Source organism: Phocoena phocoena, chromosome 7, assembly GCF_963924675.1.
Source record: "Phocoena phocoena chromosome 7, mPhoPho1.1, whole genome shotgun sequence".
Classification (NCBI taxonomy): Eukaryota; Metazoa; Chordata; class Mammalia; order Artiodactyla; family Phocoenidae; genus Phocoena; species Phocoena phocoena.
Genome location: NC_089225.1, coordinates 105,405,779 through 105,429,659, shown reverse-complemented (window position 1 = coordinate 105,429,659; position 23,881 = coordinate 105,405,779). Strand labels below are relative to the sequence as shown.

The following is a 23,881-nucleotide window of genomic DNA, read 5'->3' as shown; positions in this document are numbered from 1 at the left end:
GTTTCCTCTGTCACTGACGGTCTTCCCCAAGTAGAATGAAGCTTAGGAGAGGGGGAACATTCTCTTGACTTATGTTCTGTGCCACTGAATCCTCAGAATCCAGCACAGGGGCTGGAGCCTAATAGATGCTCAGTTAACTCCACTGGAAGGAATGAATGGAATTCCGTGGCCCAGCACAGTGCCCGTCAAGACCCAGGCGATTCGGAGATCCCTGTTGACAGGAAGACTGAGACCCCAGAGGGCTATGGGCTCTGGCTTCAGGAAGCCCCCCCTCTCCAGGCTCTTCCCTCGCCCAGACCCCATCCCACCCGGGGCTCCCCGGGGGAGCAGGGCCGCCGGTTCTGGACTCCGCACACTCCCCTCGCCGGGATTCAGGGTCCCCCGCGGCCGGGATGCGGGCTCCCGGGCGGGCGGGGGCCGGCCCCGGGCATGCTCAGAGCGCGCAGGTCCGGGCGGCGGCGGCGGCGGGGGAGGAGGAGGGAGCGGTTGCCGCCGCCGCCGCCGCCGTCGCCGCCGTGCGCTCGTGGGCCCGGGCGGAGCTGCGCAGTCCTCTCGCAGCTGCGCCAGGACAGGCGGCTCGCGGCCGTGCCCACAAGTTGCCGGCAGCCGAGCGCCGCGCCGCCTCCCCCCACTCGCAGCCCCCCAGCACCCACCCCGCGGCGGTCGCCGGCCCCTGGACGTACATCCCGCGGGCGCCCACCCCAGATGTGAAGCGGCACCGCAGCCCCTCGCCCCCCAGCCCCTCGCCCCCCGGCGCCATCGACAGAGTCTCGCCAGCGTCTCCTCTGCCAGACCCCGCGGCTGGAAGATGTGGCAGCCGGCCACGGAGCGTCTGCAGGTAAGGGGCACCGGGTGACCGGGGGCCAGCCTGGAGGAGAAGGTGCTCGCACCGGAGGAGCAGAGGTGGTACGTCTGACCACTGCCAAGGATTTGCCCACAGCGATCGTGTGTGAACGCAAGGATTAGAACCTGATGCTGTCGGCTTAACCCAGCGCCGGGCACCCGGTCGGGGTGAGGGTGGGTGATGAAATTGACGAACGCATTGCTTCGGGCGGCGCAACTTTTGCCTTGGGGATTAGTTGCCTGTAGGTATATATAACGCTGGACTTTCTGACCAGCAATTTTAGATTGTATTCCACTGACACAATTTACTGGTCTGGGGTTAGGAATTTTGCATCCAGATTTTTTTTTTTTTTCTCCTTTTCGTCTCCAGGAAAGACAGAACAAATGATTTGAGAAAGCATTCGTTTGCCAATATAATTTGGAAATATCAAGCTTGGTTTGGCTTGGTCATGGTATGCTGCTTATTCTATTTTATTTTCAACTATTTGTTGGAGCTCTCCCTTCGTCTCCCCTGAACCCAAGCTCCCCTACATATTTGAAAATCAAAAGTTAAATTCAGCCAGGAATAGTTAATGCCCTGGGTCATCCCATCAAAAGTTTTTCATTGCTGTCTACTGAAATATCAAACTGCTTTTACTTTGGATTCTGAAGCCAGGGAGATGAGATGGGAAGGCGGTCGAAGTGAGAAAGAGGGGCGTTTTCAGGGAGGAGCTCATTCAGTGACACTCGGGACCCCGAAATCACCCTGACTGCAAGGTTTGACTGCCTTCGCTGGAAAATATTCTCAGGAGGAAGGGCAGCTACTCTGCCAGATAAAATCCACTGAATCCTGCAGTTAAAGTTTTGGCAGGCTTAGAGCCACACTGTTTCATAGTAAACTTTGAAGAAGTGGTTAAGTGGTAAAATACAGCACCGTTGGAAGCCGAATGCATCTGAAGACTTGGGACAGTGGAGGCCAGGAGCCTTCACTGGCTTTGGAGGTTTCTCAATGAAAATTCAAAGGGCCAAACACGGACTGTCTCTCAGATGCTAGGAGAGTCTAACCTTTGCCTGTGAGTTCTCATACTGAGGGTTAACCTGCAGAGGGCATTGCTTTTAGCAGAAGTAGATGCCTCACAACCCCATTCCAAGCCTCCCCGGGCCTGCAGTCTGGGGGAGTGGGTTCACAGTAAGAGCTTGAGACACCAGGCCAGTCCCCTAGGGTCTCAAACAGAATGAACAAGAAAAGAGATCTTTAGCCTTGAAGATAGGGAGGTGGATGACCAGCCTCCTAACTCTCTCCTTCTCTTATTAAGAGAGTCAATATTGGGCTCTGAATGATTGGCCAAAGGTGATGTAAATGTATTTCAACCCTGGCATCCGTTACCAGTTGTACGTGTGCATTTTTCCTTCAGTTCAGGGTGGTGAATTTATTCTAAAGGAAGGAGTGACTTAGCGAGGGCAGAGGGCTTCCCATCCAAGTGAGGAGAGAAGCTCTTGGAGGTCCTTAGAGAGATGAGGTCAGAATTCCTGGGGGTGGCTTTTGTGGCCTGGGGATCCGTGCCTCTGCAGAGTTTGTAGATTTTTGTCTCTTGAAGCTATTTCTACCGGCCTGTTTCATGTAGGGACTCCTGTGTGCTCCACAGCACATGACCCTTGGCAGGAGCTAGCTCTGGCTTGCGTTCCGCATGGCGATCGTTCCTCGCTATAAATGTCCTGGCTCTTCTGTGAAATGTACACATGTGCGTTTGGCATGAGCCTGGTGTATTACAGTGTGTATTTGCAATGCATTTGTTTCATTTTGAAGTGTCAGATTGAAAGAGCAGGGGTTTTTGGCTTTTGAAAGCTCAAGTAAACATGCCTAGTCGCTGACTAGAATCAAGTCACCATTGGAAGATACTTATCGACACAGGGCTTAACTTCATGCTGCCCTAATTTAAATTAGCAGCCAGACCTGGTTCTCTTTTAAAAGTATACCTCAAGCCTTGCAATTATAAAAGTGAGCCACATGGAGAAAAATCTTCGTATTCATGGCTTCTTCCCCAATAGCAGCTTAGCTCTTCTTTACAGCACGATTTGTATGTTTTTATTTTTTGCTTCTGGGGAAGGGAGCTGTTGAGGGTGACGTGGTGAGTGAGCTGCTTGTAATGATACTTTGTTTACATTCCTTGTGGTTATTTTTGTCACTTGGGCTCTGTTTGCCGTCTGCGATTTTTTCTTCCCTTTTTTGCCCTCAAGGCACCACTGTATAGGAACGTTGGTTTCCGATTCCTCAGTGAATGGGATGCTTCACATGCCCAGATGTTGTGGCCATGGAAATAGCAATGGAAAGCATGTTCGATGGGGAAATAATGATGAATCCCTGTCTGTAACAGAGTCAAAGCCCCACCCTCCTTACACAAATCTGTTTAACTTTCTCATACCACCTCACTGGTTTTTTTCCTCATTCATTTTTAATGCAAACATTCTAACTTAGATGAGCTTGAGTGAAGAGAATGCTTCAAGGAACTGTTCCCAGAGCTTCCTAACAGGACTAAGGAGTCAATTTCTTGTACAAATACCTAGAAACAAAAGAGGTGAGGGAAGAAAAGGACATCTTTCCTTAACTGACTTTATTAGGTCCTCTTAGATGACGCCATTCAAAAGGTCCATGGCCCAGGGAAGGAGTGTGGCTGAACTTTGTTTAGGCTAGACAGTCATCCTCTAACTAACGTGAGTCCAGTATCCAGCTCTCTTGCTCGGGAAATGGCGTCTTTGGTCAGGGTGGATTATTGTTATCAAACCCCACTTCTTCGCCAAATGAACGAACGCTGATTTTTCTGATCTGAGGCTTTGCTGTTTGACCCAAATCCAGTACAGGCAAAGTGACCTGTTGCCCCGAGCAGGGCTGAGCTGGGGAATTTCTCATTCAGTCACACAGACTGTGGCAAGTTCACCTGCCCCCCCTGAATGTTAAAACTTCTGTTACATCCCACTCGAGCCCTCGCTGCGAGCTTCTGCCATTAAAAATATAGTAGGATCAAAGGGGATGTGAAGATTTAAATTACCACCCCAGCTTTTAAAATGGAATAAATATGAATTCTTCCCTTTTTACCTTCTCCTTTGCACAGCAGACTTTTTTCCTTAGAGGGACTCGGGAGAGTTATAAATTTTTTAAGAAGCAGATTTGAAACAGGCTTTTTTTCAGAAAAAGTGGAAGAGGACTTTCCAGTAAAAAAGGCTAAGTATTGGTTTTCAACATAGAGATGAGACTACTTCTGGCCTCGATATTTTACAGTTTACACGGGTTGCCTGATTGACTTCATTGTTGGGCCGGGCAGAGGCGTTAGAAGTGACAGACTCATCGGCTCAGGAGTGTGGGCTCAGCCACGAGGAGCGTGCATTTCCCCAGAGCGTCTGTCTTCAGGGTGCTACCACATACATTTTTTGGAAGCCTGGAAAGGTGGAGAGCAGGAGAAAGATGACTGGAGACTGAGTCTGGAACAAAGGAGGTCAATGCATCCTTGCCTATCGTGTAGTTATTACAAGGACGGAATGGAGAGTAGTAGTAGAAAGGTATGGAAAAAAGTTCTGGCAAATTCTAACTGTGGAGTAGATCTATGTGTGACCATCTTCTCATGAGGCGTTCTATAAAGGTCCTAGTAATTTGCGTGTTTTTCCTGAAATTAAAATGTCTTCATGGCAGATCCAGAAAATACAGAACTTTTATCGATAAAGCTGGCTTTTGGCTTCTCAGCCTGGACCGTGTTTCCCCCTCACCATTTTTTTTTTTTTTTTTTTCATTCACATTTTGGTCAATGGCCGTACCTTAGAACCTCCAAGAGGGTGAAATGAGGAAGGGTAGGGAGGAAACCAGATCCTGAAGAACCTTTCTTTTAGTTTCTTGTTAAACGTCTGGCTGATAAAAAGGTTTACATTTGTGACTAAATACTATTGGGTTGGCCAAAAAGTTCATTGGGTTTTAAATAAAAAGAAAAGACATTTTTCATTTTCACCAAGAATCTTCTCGAGCAACGTATTCATTAACCGAATGAACTTTTTGGCCAGCCCAATATTTGGAGATTGGAGGCGGTAACAGCTCTTCTTCCCCAGCATCGTCTTGCCCTTTCTCTGCCTTGTCATATTGGGTGGATCTTGCCTTGGCCTGGAGCGTCGATTGTTCATGACTTATTTCTCTGTCATTACCCACTTCCACCTTTCCCTTGAGAAGGGAGATGGAAGAACCTTCTAAAAGATCAGCTAGAGACCGTTAGACTGGGCCCATCAGGCAGAGAGAAGAGCTTGGCAAATCCAACACTTTTCCTGGCAGACCAAATTGACAGGAGGAAAACAGAGCGAGGCAGATCATGGCAACACCAGCTTTTATGGAGCACGCGCTGTGTGTGGCACGACGCCAAGGGGTTTTATTTGAATTATCTAGCTCATTTACCTTCCATAACTGCTTTTATCCCCTCGTTATAGATAAAGAAACGGAAAGCCAGAGAGTTTAAATGATCTGGCCAGGGTTGGGCAGCCAGACATGATCTGAGCTGGAATTCGAAGTAGGAGGTTTGCTCTGGATCTCCATCACCACTTTTCTGTTATTTAGAAGGCTGAGACAGCAGGATGATGTACACATGCGGGTGCTGTTGTTATTAATAAATAGAATGGCAACAGTGGGGGCCTCATGGGCTCCGAGAGACTACTTTCATATCTCTTGTTGAAGCCGTGTGGTTGCCTGCGTGGACCAAGGGCTACCCTCTTTTTGGTGGCCCAAATCTCTGGGGGAAGTAAACTGCTGTGTCGTCCTCAAGTGCCATTTAAGAGTCTCTTAAGCTGGAGCACATGGCATTTATCCAGACTAGAGACCTTGAAACTGCAATAAAGACTGATCACATCTGCAGTTGCTCCCCATTTAGGCCAAAAATGGGAGGAAGGGAGGGAGGAGGTCGGAGAGTTCAAGAGCAGTTGCTTAGAAATGAGTAATAGCTGCTCTTACAGACACACAGGTTTCTCACTAAATCAATCCTACGTTTTGCTGTTCTTTTCAGCCCTCATAGTGGAGTAAGCATGAAGCATTGGGCCTTATCCTTCCTAAAGAAAACTTGGACTTGTCATTAATTTGAGGTCTCGCAGAAGTAAAATGCTACCTTGTGTCATTGGGTCATTCCTGGAGTTTTGACAAACTAGAGACCTTAAAAGCTGGCAATAACCCTGATCACTTCTGCAGTCGTTCCCCATTTAGACCAAAACTGTGGGGGAAGGGAGGGAGGAGGTCAGAGAGTTCAAGAGCAAAATCTCTACTAAGTGACTTGCAAAATGCTAGTCTTGGGAAAAAAACTCTCTGTCCCTTGGTTACCCATTGCCTAATGTTGACTGTCCTGGGTTATCTTGGAGCATTAGGCAACGTTTTGCATTTTGTTTGATGTTCCAGATTATCTCTCTCTTCCCGCCTTCCCTTGCACTGACTCCATTCCACCGTATGAATTTGTCCCATAAATTGGATCCTGGAGCAGCTGACGCTGGACAGCCCCACGGCTATTGGCCATCAGGCTCCCTTGCACAGGGCTATTTTGATGCCTCCAATTAGCCGCAGTTTAGGGACTTGTTAGTGGTCAGCAAATAAAACCAGTCCAGAAGCACTCAATGGCTGCATTGTGCTTTGCTCAGCCACCTTTGGGCACAAATCTAAATGGAAGCTTTATCTAAGGAGAGCAAGAAGAAATATTTGAGGTATTTGTCCAAAGACCTCCTTAGAGTCTCGTGGAATTCGTTGCTATCATTTTATGTTAACTTAAAAAAAAAAAAGGTTGTGATCCCAATTTAGCTGCTCTCCAGTGATAAAGCGTCAGAATATTCACCAGGTCCAAACCCCAGGGCGAGAACTGGAAGAGGATGGTGTCAAGGATAAAGCCCAGACTTGCTTTGTGCCTTTGGCATATTCCAATGCTACCAAAGTCACCAGAGGCTCTCTCACTTAGCACTGATGCCACTTGGTATTTGCCGAGATATTCCTTCCCAGTAAGACAGCCCAGGCCGTCTCCTCCCCTCATGTGTGGTGACTGAGGTCTTAATTTGATAAAGGAGGTTTCAGTAGTAAGAAAAATACCACCTCCTTCTGTTCTTTAAAGCCTATGTATTAGTTGGGTCTTTTATTACTTGCACCCTTGGCTTTCCTAACTGACATGGCTACAAAGGGACCAAGAGTCAGATTCAGAGCCTGGTCTCTATGTCTTACTCATTGTTATGGGTTGAGTTGTTTCCCTCCCCCACCGCCACCCCGACACAGATATGTCAAAATCCTAACCCTGGGACCTGTGAGTGTAGCCTTATTTGGAAATCCGGTCTGTGCAGATGTAATTGAGTGAAGGCGATGTCATACTGGATTAGGGTGAGCCCGAAACTCCATGACTGATGTCCTTATAAGGAGAGATTTGAAGACACAGAGGAGACACGGGGAAGAGGGCCATGTGAAGATGGAGACAGAGTGTGGAGTTATGCTACCACAAGCCAAGGAAAGCCAAGCACGGCTGGCAACCACCCGAGGCTAAAAGAGTCAAGGAACGATTCCTCCCTAGAGCTTTTGGAGGGGAATGGCCCTACCAACATCATGGTTTTGGATTTCCAGCCTCGCAGGATTGTCAGAGAGTACATTTCTGTGGTTTTAAACCACCCAGTCTGTGGTGATGTGTTATAGCAGCTCTAGGAAGCTAACACGCTAGTACATTCGTGAAACCTGCTGCCTTTGTCTGTGTTCTGTCACTGTACTTCCGAGGGCTAAGGTGTGCCTGACTTCCATATACTGGGGCTAAATTAGTGGTTCTGTATAGCACGCTTTTTGTGTTGAGTGTGAATTTGCTTATGGTGGATTTGAAAAATAATGAAAACGGACATTAGAGAACAATTAAATGCTGCTTCCTTCTCTCTCATCTACTTCTGGTCAACATCCTGGGAAAATGAAGCCAACACCGAGAGGAATGTGTGCCCTGTTGCCAAGGGAGGGGCCTCTGGAAGTAAATGTGCTTCAAGAGGTAGTTCACGCTGGTACTTAAAATTATGGGCTGGGGTGTGGAAGACAGTCAATTCCAGGAGGATCTCAGTGACCCTTTTCCAGACAGGCAGGACCGAGGGAGGCCCAGGGCTTTATTCTCAAACGATCGGGGTTGTCCGTCTCTGCAGGGTCCCGGGTAGCCAGCCTCTGGGATTTGCCTCTTCCCAGCAAGGACAACTGTAGATTGATGTTAGAATCCACTTCCAGTTGACCTCTAGGACAGCTTCAGAGTATGTCTGGTTGACTATTCGTATCTGGTTGGATATTTTGTTTTGTTTTTCACTCGGTGGCTGCATAAAGTATTTTAATGAGGTATCCATGCCTATGCTGAACTCACTTTTACGATAAAATAAATGTCATTAGGAGTCATAGTACTCGCTTTTCTGGGCCAGCTCCTCTTTTTCATACAGTAGCCACGATGGCACAGACGTTTCCAGTCCTGACGAGGGTAAGGAGCCTGGATCGCTGCACAGCTGCTCGTTGGATTTGCGTTTCTTAGAGTGAAGAGTCAGTCACTCAAGTTTTTTTTTTTAATTTATTTTATTACCATATAGTTGATTTACAATGTTGTGTTAATTTCTGCTGTACAGCAAAGTGATTCAGTTATACATATATATACACACACACGCACACACACACGCGCGCGCACACACACACACACACGCATTCTTTTTCATCATGGTTTGTCGCAGGATACTGAGAGTCACTCAAGTTTTGAAAGGCTGCTTTACTTTCCACTCTCTTCCTCAGTAGGGAAGGATGCTGCACATGTGAAAGGGAGGGAGAGGTGCCAGGAGAAAGGGGCTCCTTAATCGTTATCCTTTCTTAATAGTAGATCCACCCTAATCCTTTCATGACAAACCCTTCCCCACGGTTTCTGTGTAATTGTGGGTCTGGGGATAAACACGCAGATACTGTAGCCCCTTCTGCCCACCGCATGCTTTGGTGTCTTTACATCAGGAACCAGCTTTCCCTCAGGTGTGTACGGCATCCTGGTGTACAAGCCACCTATAATGTGGGACAGTAGACACTGCTGTTTACTTTCTGTGTCTTCTGAGGCTGCTCCCTAGGCACGGACCTGGGGGCTGCGGGACAGTGGTGCTGATGAGTGGCTGTTGCTACTTTTTTTTTGCTTTAGGTTTAACTGCTTGGGAGCTTAGTGCGTTAGTTTCGCAGGGCCGCTCTAATGAAGTACCACAAGCTGGGTGGCTTAAGCAACAGAAATGTACTGTTTCATAGTTCGGGAGGATGGATATCTCCAATCAGGTTGCGTGAAGGGTCGATAGCTTCCGAGGGCCGTGAGGGAGAATCTTTTCCATGCCTCCCTCCCAGGTTCCGGTAGTTTGCTGCAAATCTTCGGCATTCCTTGGCTTGTGGCAGCTTCACTCCAGCTGAAGCTTTGCATGGTGTTCTCCCCATGTGTTTTTCTCTGTGTCCAAATTTCCTTTCTTATAAGGACACTGGTCATATCGGATTAGGGGCCCACCCTAATCCAGTATGATCTCATTCTAACGTAACTAATTATATCTGCAATGATCCTATTTCCAAATAAGGTCACATTCTGAGGTACTAGGGTTTAGGACTTTTACATATGAAATTTTTGGGGACACAATTCAACCTATAATATTTAGTGTGGAAATTTTTTTGGGGGGCGGTTATCCCTCATGTACCAAAATATTTCTCCCTACTAGAACCAACCACCATAAAAAACCCACTTTTTTTCCAAGTGGTGGTACAGATGTGTAATGGAATAGGGTGCACATCCTCTGCATGGCAAAGTCATGGCTACTATTTTAGACTTGATTTGACTCAAAAATTACAAAATAATATCTGCTTAGGGTACCAAGAAGTTGATAATCTTGTTCATTCCCTCATTCTCAGTTCTGCCCATGAAGGAAACTCATGTGATCTGTCTGGTAGTTTTTTGCCCATAATTTTCCCTAGGTTTTTGCAAACACATACAAATATATAGATACATATTTAGGTTTTTCTCATTTGTTTAAATAATATAATCATTATATATATAAAACTCTGTAACTTTTTTCACTTTACAGAATGTTTCTTGGATCTCTCTTCTGGTCAGTACATGTAGCCCCAACTCATTCCTTTTACTCCCTACATAAAATTTTGTGGTGGAGCTGGACTGTAATTTATTCAGTCCTTCCTGTGTCAGGGAATATTTGGGTTGTACCCATTTTTTGTTGTGGTTGTTTTCCTCCCGTAAATAATACTGTTATAAGGGTCTGCACACTATCATTGTGCTTGTATTTCTTTAGATGGAACTGATAAAATTGGAGTTGCTGAATCAAAGAGGATGCACGTTTTAAATTTTAGCAGCTGTCAGCGACGGCCTTTTTTGAGAGTTCTCCTTTTTGATCAGAAGTGAATGTGATTTTGACAGAAGTGTAAAGAAATAGTTTGCTGGAGAAAGGATAGTCTTTTCAACGAAATGATGCGGAAACAATCCATATGCAAAACAGCAAAATCAATGACATCAGCAACAAACCCAAAACTTCAGTCTGTACCTCATACATATTCTATACAAAAATTCACCTAAAATGAATCATAGACCCAGGTGTACCACAAAACCATAAAACTTCTAGACAGAAACAGCAGAAAATCTTTGTATGCGTCTGTGTAAACATTACTACAGTCAAGGTAATGAACAGATCCACTACACCCAAAAGTTTCTTTGGGTTGGGCAGAGATTTCCTAGAACAATAACAAAAACACATGGAATAAAAGAAAACTTGGGTAAATTGGACTTCATCAAAATTCTGCTCTTTAAAGAGCAGGACATTTCTGCTCTTTAAAGATATTTATAAGAGAATGAAAAGAAGACACAGACTGGGAGAAAATACTTGCAAATCATATATTTATAATAAAGGGCTTGTATCCAGGATATATAAAGAACTCTGAAAACTCAATACTGTAACAAGATAAACAACCCAATTAAAGAAAATGAGCAAATGATTTGAACAAAAAAGTTATATGGATAGGAAATCAACACATGAAAACACATCATTAGTCATTAGGAAAATGCAAATTAGAAGCACAATGAGATAACACTGCCCAACTATAGAACAGCTAAAATTAAAAAGGCTTCAGCCGTACCAATTGTTGGCAAGGACGTCGAGGAACTGGACCTCTCATGCACTGCTGGTGGGGATGTAAAATGACTGAAATCAGAACTACAGCTGCCTGAGCCTGGGGTGGGAGGAACTTTTGGGGGTGTTGGATGTGTTCAGCGTCTTGATTATGGTGATGGTGGTTTCATGGGCTTGTACCTATGTCAAAACTTACAAACTTGTGCAGTGTACTACACGTCATTTATCCCTGAAGCTGTTAGAGTGCATGTGGAATTTTCACTGTATGCCAAGCACAGTGCCAGGTGTTGGGAACTAAACAATAATACTAGTTTCTGCTCTCACTTCGAATTCTCTGTAGTTTTTGTTTTCTTTTAACTGGATATTAAAATTCTAGCCCAGAATGTAAATAATGAACTCTATATTTTTCTTAGAGCTCCATTGTCTCCTTTTCAAACATTTCTTTGTTTACTTCCTGAAATGACACTTGCCATCCATCTCAGTTTGCCCAAGGATCTGAGAGAAACTGGTAGTTGAGCAAGAGAAGAAATCCAGACCAAAGGATGGAACGTTCAAGCTGATGCCTTGGTGGATCTTCCTCATTCAGGATGGCCCCTTTAACGTCCATCCTCCCGGGGACGCATTTCTCACTTCTTTCTAACATGTTGGTTTTCCAGCTGACTTTTCCAGCTACCCCTGTCCTCTGGGCCCTTTTTAGCCCTGTATCTTAGCATCTGATTCCTCCCCTAGTGGCCAGTAGACTCAGGAGATTTTGCTATTGAAAGGGTGAATTTCTGGTATTGTGATCCCTGCAGCTGGTCGGGCCACCTGCCTGCCATTCTTCCTCCTGTGATAGAAAACACACAGAGAATACGTTCTGCAAAACCATTTGTGGGTCTTGAGTCTAGTTTGCGGATGTAATATGCCTAGCAAATATAGGGTCTGGATTCCTTATGGAACAATTCTTTTTCTCAAGAAGATAGCAGCTACAACATTTTAGATAAGATGCAACAACTTTACCAATGGCCATTGAACTTTAGTAAAAAGCTATTGAGAAGCATATGAAAATAACTTTAGTTTAGAAAACATTCTTCCCCTCAGGGAGGAAAATTTGAGGAATTTGATTTCATCTCTTTTAAAGGGCAAGGAACAGAAGCCTTTGTTTAATAAATATATAATGAGATCATGTGGCATCTTTTCCAATCTGAGGTCCTGTTGAGGTGATGGGGCGCTATTAGTAACTAATGAGAACAGCAGGCATGACCTGTGAGTCCCGTCTCCTGGCAAACCAGAATGTGTGGTCACTCCTGAGTGTGGCACATAAAATGCTAGACTTCTGTTCCTCTGTTTACTTTGGGGGTGAAGGAAAGAAATGAAATGGGTTGAGGTGAGGGATGGCAGATGGGTGAGAAAGTCAAGCAGAGGGGAGACTGGGGAGCTGAGGGGGTAAAGGATGGGCAGACACCAAACGAGGAAGAAAGGGAAGGGCGGGGGAGTGAGCACCATGCCTGGCATGTCTGCGTGCGCCACAAAGGTTAGCTGTCTGTCACACCTTCAATGCAGCTGTCGGCTTTGATACATTATTCCTCTGAGCAAAGGCATCAGATGCTCACACCTGCTCAGTGATGCCGAATGTTTTGGTGGATTACCTGGCTTTCTTGGAAAAACAGTTCTTTTCAGATGAAGAGCCTGGAAACTTTGAGGGGAAAAAAAGGTAGATCCAAAGCCACAGGGGTGAGCAGTAAGGGAGAAATGGGAGGTGATGGGAGAATAAGCTTGTCCCTCAGTATCTGAGGGGGCGTTTGTTCCAGGACCCCCGCGGGTACCAAAATCCATGGACGCTCAAGTCCCTTATATAAAATGATGCAGTACAGTTGGCCCTGCGTGTCTGTGGATGCTGAACCCGCAGATACGGATGGTGACTGTATTTCTTTAGGGTACAGATCAGGCTGCCTGTGGCCCCTACAAGCTACTGAATGGTGGAAAGACCGTGGGGTTTTTAATCACCCACGGATCCAGATCTTGGCTGCTTCACTTATTGGGGGTTATCTCAGGGCCTGTGATTTATATTTTTTCAACTTTAAGATGGGGATAATAACATTTAGCTCCTGACTGTAAGTTGAAATGTGGGATACATGGTATCTGGCGCGTTATTGGGAGCTGGTAAATACTAATTTCTTGCCCTACTTCAGATCCAAGAGTGAACTAGGAATAGCAGTGTAGCGTTTTGGAACCAAGCAGACAAGTTTTGTGTTTCCCAAAGTCTGTTCCGTGAAGCAAAAGCTCAGCGAGCTGCTCTTAGGAGTCTTGCCACAAGGAGTTCAGTCTCTGGGTAGGTTTGGGAAGCACCAGGTGAAGCACAGGACTTCTCGTAGCCTTTCAGATGCCAATGCCCTGTGAATTTCCACAGGAGGGGAGAAGATAATCCCTATATAAAGGCACACCCACTATCCAGGGCACTTCGATATACAACCTGAACTTAAAGTTGACAAACTGTGGGCCTGAGGTTTGGCTCTAGCTTACAAAAATGTTTCCTTTGGCCCCTTCAGTGTATATGAAAACATCACAAATTAGTCTCCAGGATTGAAAAATTAGAGGAATTTATAGAGAAAGCTGGTCTTTCTGATTCTCTCAAAAACGCGGACAGTCCAACCACCGTGGGCCCAGGTTCTCCCATAGCGATCGCTGACCAGACGCTGCTCCACTGGGGTCGGGTGTGGCCTCCAGCTCCACCCAGGCCTTACGGAGCATGTCTCACTTATCACATCGCCTGCTGGGTCCTGCAGGTACTGGGATTGGGGACCCCGATCCAGCTTAGCAACTTCATTTGGCTGGTGAGAGAATTGAATGCCAAGTTCATGTTCTGTTGGAATCAGGATCAGATCCTTGGTCTCATGACTCTTTTTAAAAAAATTATTATTAATTAATTTATTTTTGGCCACGTTGGGTCTTCGTTGCTGCGTGCGGGCTTTCTTCAGTTGCGTTGAGCGGGGGCTACTCTTCGTTGCGGTGTGCGGGCTTCTCATTGCGGTGGCTTCTCTTGTTGCGGAGCACGGGGCCCTAGGTGCGTGGGCTTCCGTAGTTGCAGCACGTGGGCTCCAGTAGTTGCAGCACGTGGGCTCAGTAGTTGTGGCTCACGGGCTTTAGAGCACAGGCTCAGTAGTTGTGGTGCACGGGCTTAGTTACTCCACGGTATGTGGGATCTTCCTGGACCAGGGCTCGAACCCGTGTCCCCTGCATTGGCAGGCGGATTCTTAACCACTGCGCCACCAGGGAAGTCCCAGTCTCCTGACTCTTAAAGGCCAATATGGTAAACAATTGTATGACTAAGTTTATTTGTTTAGCACCGTCCATAGTTCTCCCGGCACCACTCTGGGAGCCCACCCTCAGCTCCAGGAGTGGGGTTCCTCCTCCCATTTTCTGCCCTTTAGCACATTGTTGGTGGGGGGGGGTGTCTCTGGGCAGAAGTGGGAGGCTCCTCCCACTTCTCACTAAACACCAGTCACCCGGTTCCTACATCTCCCACACCAGGTAACTAAAATTCCTCACTGTTATGGTATTGGCTCTTTGGGAGCATTTTTACTGCCAAACATTGGAACAGATTGCTTCCAAAAAAGGGGGTAAATTTCGAGGGTGGAGAGTAGTTTTAAATTGAATGGATCTCCACCTTTTTGCCACAGGTTATCAACCTATGAAGAACCGTTCAAATGCTATTTTAGGAAACCCAAACTGAAAGACATCTGTAAGGGTGGCAACACCTTTATAATTAAGAATCCCCGTTTCACCAAAAACACACCCAAAAGCACCTTGCAAGTGTTTTCTGATCATCCTGGGGGCAGATCTGCTACTGCTTTCATTTACCTTCCCAAGTTGCCACTGTTCTACTTAACTCTGCCCATTTCCTGCAGCATTAGGGGATTCTGATTATTTTTGGTATTAAAAGTACTTGGAATTAACTCAGACAGTGGCTTGAGCTATAAAACAATGAATTAGAACCCCAACCTTCAACCATCTACTCGGTTCATTGAAAGCACAAGTGCTGAGCACTTCCTGGTTCCTTAGTTTTCGATCATTCCTCTGGGTTAGGCTCTCTAACTATAGGTTTGAGACAGTTCCCTATTGATCTTCCAATAAAGGTTTATGAACTTTATTGATAACTATCCTAAAAATTATTGCACACTCTAATCAGACCCAGAGTTAGAACTGTCTATCGTCTATCTATGTATCTGTCTATCTATCTATCTATCCTTCTAATTTAATCTATTCTAATTGAATCTAGCAGAAAAGGAAAGGGATGATTCTGGCTGCAGAATACGAAAGTCCTGGTCAATCTACAAGCTCAGAAAATATAATTACACCTTAGATACTTACAGAGTTATGAAAAAGGTTGACTTTTGGTTAGGAAGGAAAAAATTCAAATGCTTTTGAAGTACTTTTCAATAAAAGATAGTTATGCCTTTGAAATGTTAAAATAAGACTGAAGTAAAACTCTTCAAATGCCAGTCATATCATGAAGGGAGAGATTTAGTTGTACTTGAAAGCCTAGACTAAGGACAGGTGCTACCACTAAGCCTAAAACTCCTAGCTCTGAGCTTCCTGGCAGCCTAAGTAAGAAGAGAAACATAATGAGTTATTTGGCCCTCATTACCTAATAGAAGAATAGGATGTACATCAGCTCATCTGCAGCCCCAGACATTTTCCTAAATTGAAGACCCTGGAAATTACATGTGGGACATCATAACACCGACTATTGGGCAATAACATTATTTGTAGTTTTTGCCAAAGTTGTCCTTAGAAGTTGAAAAAATAAACAATTCAGTAGGAATGCTAAGACTGTTTATGTAGAAGTGGACATCTGTGTTTTTTTCTGCCCATCTTCATTTCCCATGTTCTGCTAACAGCACCCCGATTTTGCTTTTGGGAACTGTTCTTCCCCTGGTCCAGTGGGGGGACCTCATTCAGAGGGGCCTGGCAATCAGTGTGCCCTCCTTTAGCTGTGGGGTCGATGTGTACCCCAAATGTCTAGATTAGTCAGACAATTTCTCCCAAAAGTGGGAATCCTGAGAAGGGTGGCAGAAAGGCTGAAAGTAGCCAAAACCTGGTCATTCTACTCACCGTGATCTGTAGAAACTCTGTAGTCCTCCTGCATGGACCCTGGGAGCAACTTGATACCTGTCCTTTCTGAGCTTGGTCCTTCTACCCTCCTTCTAATCCAGTGTCACTCCAATTATTTATTTATTTATTTTTCTGCCTCCACGAGCCAGAGTTGGTACCAATTGCTTGTAACTACAAAACTCTGACTGATGTACAGGTAGATTTTCTTTTTTTTGAACCGTTTAACATTCAGTCTTCAAATTCTGCTTCACAGAAGGTGATATGTAGAACAGAACGTATGTGTGGAGGAAAGTGAGGGAGCCATGCTTGAAGGATCTCCAGGATACCAACCAGAAACCCAGGGATGCACACATGCCCCTTCTTGTGGGTACACCTTCTTTGTAAAACTTGTACATGCTTACTAAAGAATGGATGCAAATATTCCCCCCACCCTGGAATTTCTTATGCATATGCCCTTACTTTAGTAAGTGCCACTGAACAAAAATAATCCTAATTATCCTATAGTCCTGGCCCACAGCTTCCAAGTACTGGCCTGTCACTGGAGAAAGATTTCTGTCTTCGTTGTTTATAAGGGTGTAGCCCTGCTATTGGCATCTGCTACAAATCTTAAGGTTTTTATAACTTGGATGTCATTTTCACCTTCCTGCCAAATCTCTGCACTGAAAAAGCAGAGCGTCATGTTAAGTAATGATGCTTTTACTGCATCCAAAACAAATAAAGTATTTTGGTACACATAGTCAAGTGAATCCCGCTTGTCTCTTGTCTCTTGTCTCCGGAGCCTGGGGTAGAAATGGTGTCTGGGACACAAATAGCTGTTTTGGCCAAAATAGCTGAAAAGACAGGGTCTCAGGCTGTCTGAGCCTCAGTTTTTGAGAAACATTTGTAATTATTGGTTAAAAATGTGAATGGCTCTGTAAGTTCACTCTAGGACAATGTGGATTCTTGAGCCCAGAAAGTTAAATACCTACAAGTTTGGCAGTCTTGACCTTCTGGGTAGAGAATGCAGTTCCCTAGTTTTCAAGACCTGCTTTGCCACTTTGATTGAATACAAGGCGGAAATCTTCAAAACAAAGTTCTCTGGATGCAGGAAAAGTTCATCTGGCATCAGTTAGCTTGGGCATCTCCCGCCCCCTTCCTCACCCCACCCCCCTTGTCTTTTCTCTAGGAGCTCGATGCTTTGTAGAAAATGAATGGCTTTGCAAAAGTGCAAATTTGGGAGAGTGTTGTACAACCAAAGAAAATTCAAATCAGCATTCCCCCTGTGGGAATCCTCTTGCGGAAATTGAAATTACATTTAAATATTCATTAAACCGCCAATATCTGTTTTAGGATGTTGACAGACTGTCTGAATGGTACAGCTCAATGGTTTTCTGGAAGTAGAGCAGTCTAGAGAATGAAGAATACAGAGTCTAAAAAGCCTGCTAATTGATGTGTCCTGCTCTCTGCTGTGTTAATGGTAAATAGCACAGGCTCAAGGCTGATTTCTTTACTCCTTGGCCCAGAGAACTGGCCTTTTTCTTCATAATGTAGTTGAATGCCCTTGTTGAACAGAGGCTGACCCGGGAGATATGTGTGTGCTCTGAACAGGAGGGCCTGTGTGCTGGCAGGGTACCTACGAGCAGGGCAAGCGTTCAGTGAAAACTTGGAGGGAGTCTTTTGGAAATAAAACTTAGTTTGCAGGGACCTCAGCGTTACACATGAGGTAGGTTTGCTCTGCGATTTGGGGCCACATCTGTGTTTTCTCTCTTTTTTCTTTGAGCCTCTTCCTTTCTTGCTTCTCTCCTCCTCCTTTCCTCACAATTAATGGGAGTAGAGTTCTTTCCATTCCTGAATTTCTTCGAACTCTCTGGCTAACTGCTGAGTCTTTAGACACTTTTTATAGCTTTCCCAAGGGGTGATCATCACCTCTCTTTTCTCCCATCTTCCTGTTTCAGTGACTGTAGGCTCCTGATGAGCTGAAAGTCACAGCTAAATTGGACAAAAACAAATTTGGCTGTGGCTCAAAGCCATTGCTTATTTGGAGGGATTTTCTTTCTTTTTTTCTTAACTTTCTTTTTTGGCATATGGTTAAGAGGGTATTATCTTTGCATTAGATAGTCATCAAAACTCATTTCTTGGATTGTGGAGGAAGGGGACAAATGGATCCATTTTGATCTGAGGACTGGAAGAAATTGATATATTGTTGATTTCTTGTAAAATGCACTAAAAAGTCTGTCTTGGAACTGAGCAGATGCCTGCTTTTGTCATGTTAAAGGACTGAGGCTATTTATCTTTTTTAATTTCGATTATTGGCCCCTCTAGATAGGAAATAGAAGCTTGATTTGAAGCTGTTAATGCATCACGGTAAATAAAAATGTGTGCTAGGGAAAATTGTTCTTCATCTCTCGCATTTCTGTGGGCATGTCAGACTCAGGAGAATTTTTATGTAGCATAACAATTTCTTGAGTGTTAGCATGTTTTTTTAACTTCACATTATAAATAGGAGCAGAAGTCTGCTTCAGAAATTTAAAACTAGATTAAGGTTGGCCAAAGCAGAAGACAAAGCCATGGCTCTGTTACAGCTCACATCCTTGGGGTTCTGGGTAGTGGACTGACAGTGGAATAGACTCAACTAAAATGCTCTTATTATGGATGAATACTTCCTGATCTGTGGACCTTGGAACTCACGAGGGTCATGGAATTATTTTAAGATATCTATGAGCCTGATGTGCATTATACATTTTCTATAGACTCCAAAAATATACCTTGCCAAAAACCAACTACTTTTCAAATCCTGTGTGCTTTATTTAAAGAAATATTTATTTGAAATCATTATTGATTCATAGTGGCTCTTGGACTTTGTGCACCTTTTCCATTAGTGGGTACCAAACTTCTCTGTGTGAATCAGCAGCATTTTGGATTTAAAAAAGATTGTGACACTTGAAAGAGTCAAGCACTGTAGATTTCATGAGTGCCACATACGTGGGAAGAATACCCTGACTGGCTGAGACTTGTCACAGTGCCTCTCTTCATGTCCCTTTCTTACAGGCTTTACTTTCAGCAAGTGTTTATTGACCTTTTATTCTTGGGTGAGGGAGCTGCATTAATTTCTAAGGTGGGTCTAAAAAGTGGTCCTGTGCTCAAGAAGGTTGCAATCAGTTAAATACTAAGTTGTCATCATGGGGGAGACTTCCATCCTAAGATGCTGTGAAAGGCAAAAGATGAGGGCCTTTGTAACCTGTCCCTTTTTATTCGAAACACGAATGCTTTCCCTCAAGTCCTACCCAGGAGGATTCTAATATCTCAGGGGTGGGGACTACAGCATGTGCTCGCCCGTTGCTTGGGAGAGCACATATTTTCACTGGGCACTTTGCCCTGAACTGAGTTGGGGTTCTCTTACTATGGCCAGAGGGAATTAGGGCAGGCGATGCACCATTCCTACCTCAGGTGCTAAATTTAAAGTAATAGCAGATGTGGACGATATGGTATCCCCAGATTCTGTTCCTTTTTTAATTTTCCTTAGGGCCTTCGTGCTTTTCCTCCCCGTGGTTTGGATTAATCACACTGAAATCGACATAGTCCTCTGATTTCAACAGTCGGTCGATGCTCGTCTAATATGGTATCAGATGGTTTTCTAGCCCATCTTTCAATAAAAGTCCAATGGCATGTGTTGAGAATTACAAGAGTACTAAGAAAGGACGACTTTCTTTGTGATTAAAATAAAAATCGCATCTGAGGGTTTCGAAATTTAAGTTTTATGTTTGTTTGGACAGATGCTATTTCTTATTGGGAAAATGTCATTTGGTCAGTATTGCATATCCTTTTTTCCTCCTCTTTCTACACGTTGGATGTGAAACAATTGTATGGAATGAGGCAAAATGAACTAAAGTGTTAGTGATTCGGCAGAACCTTTTCTTCCTTCCCTTGTGTGCTTGGTGCTTGTAGAGAAGCACCCTTATCAGATGCTGAGGAACTGCTTTGATTCTTTGGTTCAAGTCAGGTACCATCTCCATCTGTCTCCACATCTTTTAATGCGCTGTGGACTATTTTCCACACTTTTGTGTGTTTTGATATCTGATGCCTTTGCTAACGTTGTTTCCTTAGTTTGAAATATCCTTCTGCATCACCTTCATGCTCTGCCTCAGAGATTACACTCCTCCCGTACAGATGAGACTGTCTCTCTTCTGCTTTTCCTGATCTCCGGTTGCAGTGAGTCATCCCTTTCTTTTGGACGTCCACAGTTTGTTCTTATGTCTCACTTATACCCCTTACCTCATTCTAGTTTTTCTTTTTATTGGAATTATTGGTGTATTTCCATCTCCTAAAAGCCTCTGAGCCTTAGAGGTTAGGGACCAGGTCTTTGTTCCTCATCGTATGTCTGATTGCACCTGGCATAATGCTTGGGATATAAATCTGAGAACACGATACAAGCCCAATAAGTATATTTATTGAACAGTGTTTCAGTGAATTAATGGTATTTTACAATTTGTTTGCCATCTCTCTTAATTTCTGTGGAAGGAGAATAGAGAGGTAGAATGGTATGCATGCCATTGTAAGTTGGGGAGGATGGTAAGAGTACAGCTTGACTTTTGTATTGAAAGAAGGAGGGAGGTAGGGAGCAAGGTGCGGGGGGCGGAGAGAGAGAGAGAGAGAGAGAGAGCGCGAGCGAGAGGCTTTCTTGTATTTCTCTTTACAGCCAGCTATTAATGGGGAAGCACACAACTGTGTGCCTATATTAAGCTCTTTGGAAAATGTCCTGATCTCCTTGACATTTAAGTCAACATATCATACATTGTATCTATTTTGTACATAAATTATTGCCTGCTTACTTGCTTATATTCGGGATATTATCTTTGTTGTATTTAATCTCTGGAATGCAAGAGATGTCAACAGTCAGGGCTATTTATAATAAATGATAATTAGTTGAAAATATAAAGTGTAGAAACTGCCTTGTTTAGAATTACTTCTGTTTCTTGGTCATTGATTATAGTGGAGTTTTAGACGGGGGGAGTCTGCGGCTTGCTTTTCCTTATGGAAGATACAATGAACTCCAGTTGGGTATGTCATCAAGAAATCTGGAGGCCTCCAGGATTGCCAAATACATTATTTGTTGTGATAGATAGGAAGTTCCCCCCCCAAAAAAAGAAAGAAAAAAGATATTTCCAAAGGATACAGAAGCACAGAATCCAGCTTGGCTTCTATTGGCCAAATACAGTACATGTTGAGCCTCAAAATAAACAAGTATTGTCCTGGATCATATCCCTAAATAAAATTAGAATCTATGAGGGCATACTGATGCAAACAAACAAATAAATAAATAGGTGAGGAAGGAAAGTTATTCCTTAAAGTAGAATATCAACTAATAAATAAAGCAGGAATGATAGAGTTAGAAAATCACCATTTTGCAACCATCATAGTAATCATTGGTCCAGGCAACTATCACTAGTGAATACTAAAACTAGTTGATGGATGTTTGATGTGGGACAGGATGTTTACATAATCTCAAAGTTTCTCCCTGCAAATTATCAATTGGACAAAAAGAGAAAATGTAACTTTCCAGCAGAGAAATCAGGAGGGCATCACCTTAAGCAAATAATCAAAGTTTACATCACCCGGAATGGGGCAAACCATTGTCATGTGCTTCTTGACATGGTGCTCTGGGAAGGACCACTTGTACACTATTTCTGTCCCAGGAGTGTATGTTCGCCAGAATAACTGCTTGTACTCTTCAAAACTCTCAGTGCTAAGACAGACAAAGAAAGGCCAAGGCACGGTTCCAGATGTGACAACCAAATGCAGTGTGATCTTGAATTGAATCTTAGACCAGGAAAAAAATTTGCATAAAGAATTTCATTGAGATGGTTGGTGATATATAATTTTCCTATGGTTATGCAAGAGAATGTTGCTGTTCTTGGGAAATACAAACTGAAGTTTTTAGGGGTGAAAGGGGAATGACTTCTGTGGTCTGTATCTTATTTTCAAACACACAGGAGGGAAGGATGGAGAGAGAGAGGAGGAAGGGGAAGGAGAGAGAGAGAGAGAGAAAAGAAAGGAGAGGGAAATAGGAGGGAAAGGAAGAGGGGGAGAGAGGAAGGGAAGAAGAGAGGGAGAAATGGCAAAGGGGAAAAAAGAAAGACAGGAGGAAGTAAATGAATGAGAATGGGAATATATTATAAAGCAAATGTAGTTCAGTGTTGATGGCTGGGAGAGCTGGTAAAAGGTATAACTATCCTTTTTTCCCCAGCTTTATTATTATTATTATTTTATAAATTTATTTATTTATTTGTTTTTACTTTTGGCTGCGTTGGGTCTTAGTTGCTGCACCGGGCTTTATCTTAGTTGCGGCGAGTGGTGGCTTCTCTTATTGGGAGCATGGGCTCTGGGTACACGGGCTCAGTAGTTGTGGCACACGGGCTCAGTAGTTGTGGCACGCAGGCTCAGTAGTTGTGGCGCACAGGCTTAGTTGCTCCACGGCATGTGGGATCTTCCCAGACCAAGGCTCCAGCCCGTGTCCCCTACATTGGCAGGCAAATTCTTAACCACTGCACCACCAGGAAAGCCCCCAGCTTTACTATTGAGATAAACTGACACATAAACATTGTGTATGTTTAAGGTGGTAAAAACATTGATTTGATACATTTATAAATTGCAAAATTGTACTAGCTATGCCTCCATCCCATTGTATAGTTGCCATTTCTTTTTTGTGGTGAGAGCATTTCAGATCTACTCTCTTAGCAACATTCAAATATGTAATACAGTCTTATTAGCTATAATCACAGTGTATAATTAGATCCCCAAACTTGTTAATCTTACAACTGGAAGTTTGTGACCTTTGACCAATCTCTCCCATTTCCTGCACCCCCCAGCACCTGGTAACCACCAGGTTACTCTCTGAGCACATAGCTATTCTTGCTATGTTTAGAAAATTTGAAATTATTTTAATATAAAATGTTAAAGAAAAACACCTATGTGTCCACGAATGTGCTTTCTAGTGGTTTTGGGGAGCAGTGGTCGCTGAACGTCTGAAGAATGAGGGCAGGGGCTATTCTACTTTGCTTCTCACCACACACCCAGTACAGAGCCTGGTAGAAAGAAGTAGGCAGTTAAGAAATATTTGTTTGACGGTTGCATGAACCCCAGGGCCCGGAAGCCCCTCGAGCTGCGGAATATTGATTTTGGCACAATCGCAAATGCCAGTTGTAAAGACATATTTTTAGGTTCCTTTGCAGCTAGTTATGGCCATGTAAGAAGTTAGTTGTAGTCAGTGGGCTGGACTTACCTGGCGGTCCAGTGGTTTAAGACTCGCGAGTCCAGTGCCGGGGGTGCAGGTTGGCTCCCTGGTCAGGGAGCTAAGATCCCACATGCGTTGTGGCACAGCTCAACAACAACAACAAAGAACAACAACAAAAAACACCCAGAGTTGTAGCCAGTGGGATGTAAGCAGAAGGGATCTTAAAGGGAGGACACCTGCTTCTCTGCCCCTTCTTCCTCTGTTCTGGTGGGAATATGGATGTAATGGTTGGGTGTTGAGAGGCCCTTTTAAACCATCTGCGGGGAGCCCTATGCTAAGAATGGTAGAACAGAAAGAGAAGTGGCTGGCATCCTTGATGCCAGGGAGCTGCCATGCTCACCCGGGGCTGCTTCCTCCAGACCTCATTTATGTGAGAGAGAAGTAAACGTCTGTCTTTAAACGGCTACTCCTTTGCTTTTTCTTTCATTTGCAGCTGGAGTGAATCCTAAATGATACACTATACTTTCTAAAAATCATCACTATTGAATTTTTGTTCCTCTGTGGAGATTTGTATTCAGTTTGTCCCATATACACATTAACTATAGAAATGCTCTGGCC

At 44.2% G+C, this 23,881-nt stretch overlaps 1 protein-coding gene across 1 annotated transcript in view; it reads left to right on the top strand.

Annotated features, from left to right (window-relative positions):
- The first annotated feature begins 547 nt into the window (after positions 1 to 547).
- Positions 548 to 23,881, top strand: part of PID1 (phosphotyrosine interaction domain containing 1) — a 258,391-nt gene continuing 235,057 nt past the window's right edge. Inside the window, exon 1 of the mRNA XM_065880412.1 lies at positions 548 to 838. Coding sequence (XP_065736484.1) covers positions 809 to 838 — 30 coding nt within the window. The 5' untranslated portion in view covers positions 548 to 808. The remainder of the gene's footprint in view (positions 839 to 23,881) is intronic.